Source organism: Petaurus breviceps, unplaced genomic scaffold, assembly GCF_028583685.1.
Source record: "Petaurus breviceps papuanus isolate PSGF00001 unplaced genomic scaffold, PetGlider_PUasm1.0 90823, whole genome shotgun sequence".
Classification (NCBI taxonomy): domain Eukaryota; kingdom Metazoa; phylum Chordata; class Mammalia; order Diprotodontia; family Petauridae; genus Petaurus; species Petaurus breviceps.
Window position 1 is genome coordinate 19,304,344 of NW_027187352.1, and position 11,510 is coordinate 19,315,853.

The 11,510-nt window shown below is 38.2% G+C and overlaps 1 protein-coding gene across 1 annotated transcript in view; it reads left to right on the top strand.

Moving 5' to 3' along the window:
- CCDC83 (coiled-coil domain containing 83) overlaps positions 1-11,028 on the top strand; it is a 59,226-nt gene extending 48,198 nt beyond the window's left edge. Inside the window, exons 8-10 of the mRNA XM_069071066.1 lie at positions 2,810-2,877; positions 8,054-8,247; positions 10,709-11,028. Coding sequence (XP_068927167.1) covers positions 2,810-2,877; positions 8,054-8,247; positions 10,709-10,873 — 427 coding nt within the window. The 3' untranslated portion in view covers positions 10,874-11,028. The remainder of the gene's footprint in view (positions 1-2,809; positions 2,878-8,053; positions 8,248-10,708) is intronic.
- Positions 11,029-11,510: the final 482 nt, after the last annotated feature.

Consider the following 11,510-nt stretch of genomic DNA (forward strand, 5'->3'; position numbering starts at 1 on the left):
AAGAAAGAAAGAAAGAAAGAAAGAAAGAAAGAAAGAAAGAAAGAAAGGAAGGAAGGAAGGAAGGAAGGAAGGAAGGAAGGAAGGAAGGAAGGAAGGAAGGAAGGAAGGAAGGGAGGGAGGAAGGGAGGGAGGGAGGAAGGGAGGGAGGAAAATGCTCTTCTCTGCCCCTGAACCAAAAGTGGGTAAAGGTAATGGATTTGCCAAATACCATCTGGTCCTGCATTCAATGCTACCACAATTTTCCCCTATAATTTCTTTCTCACCAGTTGCCAGGTCTTCTGGCTTGAGATCTCCCAAAGCTGGTGCTACTTCTGTCATCACCACCTGGTCCAAACACTGGTGTTTCATCCACATGGGCTCCAGGCCAGCCTCTACCCCCATTTCACAGATTTCTCCTTCTGAATTCCTAAGTTGTATTGGGTTGGGAGAATGTTTCACTCTGACCTTTTGTAGGCTCTACCACTTCCGAATTTTATATGAGTCATTCATTATTTTAAAGTTGTTTGTAGGGGAATGTTGGGAAAGTTCAGCTGAGGGCTTTCTCTACTCTGCCATCTTGGCTCCTAAAACTCAATGATTCTTGTTTTATCTTTCTTAACCTTGTTTTCCATGTCAGTTGTTTTTGAAAGGAGATAATTTTTATGTTTTGTTTGTTTGTTTTGTACTTTTATCTAACATTTGTTACTGTCTTATTGACTTTTTTAGGCATATTTCCTCCATTTTTTTCAAGACGTCTATTGATATGCTGAGATTTCTCAGTTCCCATTCTAGGAGGTCTATTCCCCTTCTTTTCTAATTCTTAAGTACATGTGTTTAAGCATTCTAAATCTTTCTGGAAATCCCTAAGGCCATTCCATATTATTTTATGGGGTTATGGAGTTTTTTTTCAGAATTATTTTCTTTTGAAATTTTATTCTGAGATTTATATAACTCTCTTGACCAGGAAAGTTCAATGCCTTTCTATTGCTTCTGTGATAAAATCCAATTCTTCAGCTTGGCATTAGAACACTTTATAATTTGACTCTAGTTCACCTTTCCAGATTTATTATATAGTGTTCCACTTTATTCATTGTCTTTTGGACCAAACTGGCCTATTTGAAGTTTCTCAAAACCAGCACTCCATTTCCAATTTTTGTCCATTTTCATAGGCTTCTCCCCATGGCTGAACTGTCCCCACTCTTACTCTTAGAATCTCTAGCTTCATTTGGAGTTGAATATTTATACCACATACTATTGAATTGGTTTGACTTGGATTGTAATATTTTAATCTATATAATTTCTTCCTTGTGCCTAGACATTAGATACACAAAGACAAAAAAAAAATTCTTGCATTCAAGGAGCTTGAATTCTATGGAATGGGAGGAGAATACAAAATTTTAATTATCTGGCACAGCTTTATCCTTATTTGTCAGTTTTGTTAGTCTTTTTTAAAAATGGATCTTGGATTTAGTTTTTAATTGATTTTTAAAAAAATTTTTCTATTGCTTTAAATATCTGCTCTAATCTTTCTCATTTTCTTTCAGTTGGTTTTTTTGATCCAAGCTCAGTTACTTTTCTCTTTTTCTTCCATATATACACATGTGTGTATAGACATATATATCTATGCATACATACATGCATGCATGAATGCGTGCATACATACATAGATGTATTCAGGGTAGGTATTTTCCTGAGTACTCCATTGACTGGGTACCACTGATTTTGATATACATTAGACCTTTGTATTAGCATTATCTGATATGATCTATTATTTTTATTCATTAAGGTGGAAATTAGAGCAAAGGATTGACTTTTGGGGGAGTTCTGGTGTAGAATTAAAAGTTCAAACTTTAGGATTTTCCATGAGTAAGCATATAGGAGCTGGGTGTTCTATCTCCTATTCGGATAGCCATCTTAGCAGAAAGTTTCTTGTCGTTGTTTTGGTGTGTGAGGAAAGTGACTCCTTTTGGTGTTCTCACTTCAACCTCTTGTATCAATCTGTCCCCTTATTTTCATTCTCCTTGCAATGGCCCTGAGTCAGGGCCTTAATTCTTCTCTAGAAGAAGAGTTAATTGTAGGAAGCTCCTTTCTTTTCTTCCTGTTTCTTATCAATCTCTCCTCCAACCTTTCCTTCATCTTATCTACCATTATAGTCTTTCTTTGCGCTAAGTTCTCTAATCATTACGATAATCATTTTGCTCTACTCAAAAACCTCCAATAACTTCCCAGTGTTTACTGAATAACATATAAATTCCTAATCCTAAAACTCTATAAATCTGGCTTGAAATTACCTTTAAAGGTTTTCCTTATTGTATTTCCCTTCACATCTTGTACCTTGTAGTTAATGTGTTACTCAACATGTTTTGTTTTGGTCCTGCCCTGTCCCATCTCTGAGGCTTTGTTCTCGCTGTCTCCCATTCCTTGAAAGAATATTCCTTCTATCAAATGCCTTTATTTCCTTTAATATCCAACCCAGATGTCTCTTCTTCCACAATCTTCCTTCCCTTCCTAGTGTAAAAGTATTCTGTTCCTCATACTTCTTTTCACTCACATTTAATATATTCTCCCTTAGGTTCTATTTTTGTGGATATATGTTTTCCCCTTACAGAGTCCTTGAGAGAAGAGTTGGTTGTATATCACGAAACCTAATAACACAATAGTGAATGTTTACTAAAATATTTCCTTTTGTAACTATTTGAAAGCCTAGTACATAATAGATTATAATACTTTTAGTGGCTAAATGTCTAAAAATATCTATTAATGAAATATAGTTAATTCTTCTTTCTTCCTTTCCTTTCTTTTTTTCCTTCTTTCTTATTTATCCTTTTAGACCTCTGTTTCTTACCCAAGGAGCTGGCCTAGGAGAGCAAGAAGATTTTCCTGAAGAAATACAGCCAGGTATGATTATTTAATCATTATATTTCATTTAAAAACCACCAAAACCATAGTTACAAATTTTACTTACAGATCTAGACTTTCAAGAAAAGTCCATAGAAGAATAATGATTTTTTTTTGCCTTTTGGAGGGCAGTTGGGGTTAAGTAACTTGCCCAAGGTTACACGGCTAGTTTTTGTGTGTGGATGTTAAGTGTCTGAGGCCAGAACCGAACTGGGGTCCTCCTGACTCCGGGGCTGGCGCTTTACTCACTGCACCACCTAGCCATCCAAGAATAATGATTTTTGACAATAGAGAGTTGCTTATGTTCCCTTTGCTTGGTGATATGAGAAGCAGGTTATTATTTGGAGAGAAAGTGGCTGCATCATTAATTATAGACAGCCTCTATACAAAATTTGTGGGGGGTTGACCACTTTTAGTTCCCAAATATCATCTATAGAGTCTGAGGATTCTGGCAAAGACAGTGTACCTGGAGAGCTTATCTGTGCTCACAAACTAGTAGTCCCTGTGTTGCTTTAGAGAGTGTTACTATGTGCCTCTGATACTGATACTAAAGTATGATGGCAAAAATTAGCAAGGAAGATTGAAAAGCAATGTTTGTTCTCTAGAGGTAAAAGTGAGTAGAAAATACAGAGTGAGAAAGTGAGTCTGTATACAAGATATGTATTATACTGAATATAATACATAATATATATATATAGTGTATATATATATATATTTATATATACACGCATAAGAAAAAGTGCTCCTGGATTCATGCAGACACAGTGGTCAGGCATACCTATGCACTGACCTCTGACCCCAAAGGAATTACGTGTGGAGGGATGCAAGGGAACAAACATTTATATACTGACTACTGTGTACAGGGGTAGCCAAGGTGGCACAGTGGATAGAGTGCTGGGCCTGGAGTCAGGAAGACTTTTCTTCCTGAGTTCAAATCCTGCCTCAGACACCTACTAGCTGTTTGATCCTGGGCAAGTCACTTAATCCTGTTGGCCTCAGTTTTCTCATATGTTAAATGATCTGGAGAAGAAAATGGCAAACCACTCCAGTATCTTTCCAAGAAAACCCCAAATGGAGTCATGTATAGTTGGACATGACTAAAAATTGATTGAACAACAGCTATGCACTAGGCTGTATGCTAAGCATTAAGCACTATTACAAGTATTATTGCCTTTAATCCCTGGAAGGTAGGTGCGATTATTACCCCTATTTTATAGTTGAGGAAGCTGAGGAAAACAAAGGTTAAGTGACTTGCCCAGGGTCACACAGCTAGTAAGTGTCTGAGGCCATATTTGAACCTTAAGAGTATAACAGGGCTCACAGGTTAGTAGTCCCTGTATTACCTTGGGAAGTTTTAAGCCTTTCTGACAACAGACCCGGCACTCCAGTACCAGTATTGGAGGGCCATGACGAGGAAGCCCACTCAGATTCTGTGTCATACAGCATGTCTGGGTGATATGGGCCCATTTCTGAGCTCCCTGGAATCTCCACAGGGACAGAGTGCTTGGAGAGCACAAGTACATCAAGAGCTCAAGGTATGAGTACATACAAGTGATGATCCATGAAAATTAATTATCTGCAAGATTGAGATGAAATATGTCTACTCGAGGGAAGGCCTGGATCCTATCTCTGCTGATGTGAGTTCAACATAAAGAACGTTTTCCAACATCTGTCCCAAAATGGCATTGGCTGCCTTGGGGAGTAGTGAATTTCGCATTGTAAGAGGATTCCAAATAGAGGCTGGCTGACCACTTGTTTAGAATGTTGTAGAAACAGTTTCTGCCAAGATATGGGTTAAACTCAATAACTTTTGATGCTCTTTACATGAGAGGACTTCAACATATACATGGATGGGCTCTCAGCTCCTAGGCATACTTCACTCTATCTCAGCCACACACAGAGACGATCCTACCCTTGAGCTCACCATCACCCACAGGTGTACTACTTCGATGATCAAGAATTCTGAAATTCCTTGTTGTAACCATAAGCTCTTCACACCAGTGCTCTTAAGTCTGTTTGTCATTCTCTGCCTGAAGTCCAGGATGTCCACACCTCAGAACTCTCCCAGTCCTCACTGCAGTTTTAGTTCCACTTTCCTTCCTTTCCAGTCTTGTCCGCACAGTTAAGTATTCTACTATACACTGACCTCCACTCTCAAATCCCTTTTTCCCCTTGTCCTGCTCATAACAGTGCCAAACCCTGTCCAAACCCGGGATTATTCCCACCATCATTGTCCACTCCTGTTCATGTGCTACTCATTGGGTTCTATGTGGCGCCCTTCAGGACTCAGTTCAAATGTGACCTTCTGCGGGAAGCTTAGCTGGTTCCGTCTTATCCTCAGCTGTTAGCGCCTTCCTCTCTAAGGTTAACTGTATGTGTATTTTGTGTGTACATGTTGTCTCCTTTATTAGAACGCAAGTCCCCTGAGTTTAGGGACTTTTTGTGTCTTGATAGTATCATGTTCGTTCAAGAAGGACTAGCACCGCTGGTGGGAGGGCTTGCGAAGCCCTTTTCAATGATGCTTATCTACCTTTGGTATCTACCTGGCACTCAACTCTTACCCGTGGCTCTAAGAAGTTGTAGTGTGTGGTCATACCCCAGGAAACCATCTTGGCAGGCAATCTAAACCAGTATAACCTATGGGCTTCAGATCCTCTGGTGAATTAGGGTATGTCTACTCCAAGCATATGAAGACTTCCCTTGGTGGAAGGGGCAGCCATAAGTTGACTAAAGCCAGTGTTGTGGAGTGCTTAGAGCTTGGTTAGACATCAAAGACGCCAAGGTCATCTACTACATCCTGGGCCATTGCCAGTCGTCTTGACTTTTGTCCTGCCAGTGGACCTAATGACTCTGGAAGAGAAATGAGGCTGATGGTTTTGTGCAACTCTGCCTCACTTAAATCCAATTTACCCATAAGTCAAGATATCACCCCAGGGGTGGCTAGGTGGTGCAGTGAGTAGAGCACCAGTCCTGGAGTCAGGAGGACCTGAGTTCAAATCCAGCCTCAGACACTTAACACAAAAACTAGCTGTGTGACCTTGGGCAAGTCACTTTACCCCAGTTGCCCTCCAAAAAGCAAAAAAAAAAAAAAGATATCACCCTATCATGTCATTGGTCCTTTTCAAAAATTAAGGACAAACAACAACTTTTCCCAGTATTTAGCACTGGGCTCTGCACACAGACAGCACTTAATAAAATATAAATTCCTTGAGGACATGGAACCATTTTGCTTTGCACATGTATTAAGTGCTTAATAAATGCCCATATAAATTGGGGCTTGATCAAATCAATTTATTATCTCACCCCATTTAGTTCTGATAATTTCATCCAGTGTCAGCATGTCTAAAATGAACCAATCAAAGGTGTAAATAAGACTTAGACAAGTCTTGGATCAATCAAGGAAATTTCTAGTAGGTGGTTAAGTCTGTTCAGATTGATTAGAACAATTCAGTCATGCCCTGTGGAGTTTACATAAAACCATTAAGCTAGTTTGAAATCCAGGATTTAAGTGTCTGGCCACAAAGAAAAGAGGGAGCCATTCTAGGAAAGCTCACTTGGGCCTTAGAGGAGAGGAAGGAGAACAGCCTCAGCTTTGATCTCAGACCTTGGTTCCCACCCCACCCATACCCTGCCTTGGACAGAAGAAGACCTTGGGGACTTCAGAAGGTCAGAGAATTCTGGATTTGTCTTTGGAATCTTAGCCCTAGCAGCATCCCAGAATGGGATGGGGTGCCTACATTGGGAGCCGAGGATGAAATAGATACACTGAAATAAAGGTAGCTTCAAGATTCTACAAGAAGCCCAGCAACAAAACTTCTCCATAGCTAAGAGGAACTTCATGAGCATCGCAGAAGAGAAAAGCACTTCCAATAACCAAGAACTGTGAGTTACCTCTTTGCCACATGTGTTCTCTAAGAGTGAGCCCACTTTCTCCTGGACTTTGTATGTACTTGTGGGAAAGTATCACAGACTTTTGGGGGAATGTTTTATACCAACTATTCTTAGTTTATCACCTTAGTAAATATCCCTTTCTAAAGATTAAGTCTAGCTGACTGATAAAAATTGATAATCATAGGGCAAGCATGCCAGTGGGTGCTTGTAGCCTATAGTACTAGAAAACGACCTTCCCAACCCCTTAGGGTACCTTAGAATCTCAATGGAAGAAGTAACTACTCTTGTTCTGGGAACTTTGCTTCTCAGTGTGGGTTGTGAGAATGAGTCCCAGAGGACGTGCTATATTTGTTAAATTGTTGAATGAGTACCCACTCACTGAAGATCACTTGGCTTTTTGAGGGTTACTTAAACGACTCTTTTCTCTATGAGGAAAGACAAAAAGTCTTACATCTTACATTCTCTTAAATATAAATACCACCCAAGTTCCCCTAAATTGCAAAAGATTAGACAGATGTTCATTTTCCAGATCTAGAGACCCTTTCTAAAATTTTTGTTTATTTTGAAAGCTTCATGTTCATCAATCTGGATAACTAGTCTCCCTGAAGTCCTCTGTTTCAAAAAGATTTATTCTCTTCTGAACTAAAGGATTCCCTATTTTTCATATGTTTCAGTGTTATTATTAACATTTCACAAGAGGGAGTGTCATATGATGTTTCTAAAACATGAGAATAATTCTCCCTAAGACAAATAATTCTGCACTTTATTATATGCCTAAGTGAAGACTTTATAAATATATGTCATATTTTTTACTTACTCATGATTCTATATATATTATTAACTGTGAGAAATATTCTTAGTCTAGGAGTATACAATATTAGTTGGAAAGCCAGGAAGGTTTCCATTACATTTATTTTACATTTATTCTTTCTGAATAAATGGGTAGCTCCCTTAATGGAGTACCCCAACTCAGACAAACATGAGTCCTTTGATACTGCTTCCATTAGAATTTTCCACCTTGTTCTCCATTGGCCAGGTGCAGCCTCTTGAACTGCCCATGTCATGTTCCCCTCACATAGCTTGGGAAGCATGTGTACAAGCCTCTAATCCCCTACCTAATCAGAAGCCTGGTTCAGCTAGAACACAGCTCTGCTTAGAATCAGTCACCTCTGACCCACATTCTGCTGTCACTCAAAGATAGGAACACTTTGAATTATGTGGAAACAAAATTCCTTCCATCATTTCCCATGTTAACTTTTATTTTTTCCCCCCAAAATGAACTTAGAATCAGAACCCTTAACGAAAAAAGATCAACCAGAAGTTTCATTGGCGGAAAGATTGTCCTTTCTTTATGAAGATACTAAGGAAAATGTAAGCGAGTTGCAAAAAAGCATAGAAGATACTGAGAATGATCCATGTATTGAATTTGGTGCTTCTGATATAAGTTATTTGTTATATGAAGATGAAAAGGATTTCAAGGTAAAGCTTCATAACACTACGGTTTAATTTAAAATAACATTTTGTTGGTGGCTAAATTACTATAAGAAAGGAAATAGGGACTAGAGCTATGGTTTTATTTGTTGTTCAACTCTCACTACCAATACAGATCAGTACCTTCTCTAAAGTCTGCAGTTGTAGAGAACCTCTTAGAAGTCCGTTTACTTTGCTAGGGTCACGTAGCAAGGATATGCCAAAGTCAGAACTAGGACCCAGAACTGCCTGGTTTCAAGACTGGTTTGCTATCTATTACATCTTCTAAGAAACAGTTCTTAGAAGACAACATTACGGAATTTGCAGATATAAAGTAAAATTGGCCCACCATTTACACACATTACTCTGGAGAATAGAGCCTCTTTCTTATACATGCATAGTTTACTCAATTTGTTAGATTCAACAGATATTTTTTTAAAGCATCTACTATGTGGAAGTTCCCATAGGAACTACTTGATAGAACATAGGTTTGACTCAAGGTACTTATAGGAGAGAAGAATGAATACACAAATAATTGTGATGTCATGAAAAGAGACGATGGCAAAGGAGAAGTCTGGGAAAATGATAAGGAAATCTGAGATCATTTTCACATCTAGGGAAGACTTCATGAAGGAAGTGGTGCCTCAGGCCTTGAAGGAAGGAAAAAAATTAGAGGGGAAATCTTTCCTGGGCCAGGGGTGGGTACAGAGCAGAGTCACAGAAATAGGAAAGTCAGTCAGTCAACAAACATTTATTAAGGACCTAGCTCGTGCCAGGCACTGCACTAAGTGACAGGAAAGACAGAGACAAAGGATTGAGAGTAGCAATGGGGGACTAAGTAATGTGGTTTGGCTAGAATACAGGCATGTGCAGGGGAGTATTATGAGATCTTTAGATCATTAACATGGCACCAACTGAAACCACTGGTTCACAAAATGTTTCTCACTATAGAATCCTTCATTTGGACTGCAACAATGACCATGCTATGTCCCAGGATTCTTCTCCCTCTTGGCATCAAAACCGATCACCAGCTTAGAGACAGTGCTGTGTTACAGGGCAGTGAATAAGAGAGACCTGCAGGTCATTGTGCCTGTAACTCAGACCTGCCTCCAAAGACAGTTGCTCAAAGTCCTTGGCCTCTAGCCTCCACTACATACCACCTCCCTTAGGGGCCTAATTCCTAAGTAAAGGGAAAGTGGCATAAAATCAGTTGCATAAACTCTATGTCTGTCAATAATGTATTTGGATTAGCATAGCATACTGACTTCCCTTGCTCAGGGATATTTGGATTAGATGCTACAAGGTGTCTCGCCTGTCACTTGCCATTAGAAATGTATATAATCTCACCATTAGAAATGGTTTGTATATAACACCAACTCTCCATTGTCCTCATGAATTAGAGGTAGGAGTCATGGTGTAAATAATCCAAAATTATAAGTAATGAAAATAAAACCCTCATGTATTTGCCTTTGGAATTCACTGTGATAATCATGACATACTCTCTTCTCAGTAGATTCCTTCTGAATTATTTAATGTTGGAAGCAAGGTATAGCTAAAACATCCTGATCTTAAACTCAGAAGTTCCGTGTCTGAGCCTCAGCTCTGACACTGATTTGTCATGTGAGTTTGGAAAATGAGATAACCTCTTGTGAGACTCCATTTTTTCATCTGTAATGTGGGGGCAATAATGCTTACACTGTCTACCTAACAGAATTGTTGTGAGGAAATTATTTGGTAAACCTTAAAGTATAGAAAATAATAAACCCATGGTTATAGGATTTCTATATACACTGACCAACTTCTAGTATAGGAAATGGACCTAGTAAACTAGGTTGTTGGGCATAATTTTTCCCCCTTAACAAAATAGGTACTTAAGAGACAACCATACATGTAAATAAAAGGTAGCAGATTGCTCTAACTCCAGACCATCTCTCTATATGAACAGGACACAACTCTATTTTAAGAATATTATCATATGAAAAATTACATTAAGGCTACATATACATATATAAATATGTGTATATATACATATATGTGCATGTGTATGTGTATATGTACACATATATTCTAACAATCTTGACATTGAAAATTATTACATGTCCAAAGCAGGAATTTGTTTTGTTTGACCATAAATGTTTGTAATAGGTTTTGGTTTTCTTGCTTTCTCAATGGGTAGACAAGGGGAGGGAAGGACAAGGAAGGTGAAAGTGGTAGAATTCAGATCTCAAAAAATAAAATTGAATTTTGAATAAAAACGTTACATGCCACATGAAGGATATATGATTTGAAGCCATCTGGAATGAGGGAGTTATTGGAGGAACATTTTTATCCAACAAAATGGACACTATACAACACTTCTGATAATGACCAGCTCTATTCCAAAGAAACTTCATCCTCTAATCCATCTTATATTTTCCCATCAGTTGGATGAACAACTCTTTGTCTTTCCTTCTCTGTCATGTCACCATAGGAATATACCAAACTAGGCCCACTGGAGGTGAAGCTCATGTCTATAGAAGGAATGAAAAAACCTATTCATGAAGCAGTGCAAGAAATGACCAAGAAAGACTGGCAAGATGCTGGGAAAGCCGAGAGTTTCATCACATATAAGATGATCCGTTCTTTGAAAGATTAGAGACTGGCAGGTGAAAGAAAACATGTTTCCATTGTCAAGGTCATATATTTTGTAAGTTCACTGTTCACTGAAGCTTTGACCTACTTTGAAGCCATTTTAAAAAATATTACTTAAGTTTTTTTTAAAGATCATAATTATGCTTAAAATAAAAGTTATTCAACTGTTTATTTCCTGGTGTGTGAATGGCACAAGTGAAAGGATATTTTCTTAATACCATGCTAAAATAATATTTTAAATATCAAATGAGATAATATTTGTAAAGTGCTTAGTACAATGCCTGGCATATAGTAGACAGTATATAAATGCTTATTTCCTCCCCCTCCCCCACTTACTTTACCATGTAGAGTTGTATTGGTCCAAATATAGACCATACCCTTAAATACAATTTCTTTAAAAGGAAAATATAGAAAGATAAGTAGACATAAAAAATAGCATGTTTTAAGATTCCATTGATGTTTGATAGATGCCAAATGGGGAAAAGAACAGCATATATTCAGACAATTATACATTGTCTTATCATTTTAGAATGCCTTATACTTTTAAAGCTTTTGTATTTGTTACTTCATTTGATCCCTAATTTCCCTAAACAAAACAATACTAGATAATTAAGAGATGGCCATACATACAAAGGGTAGCA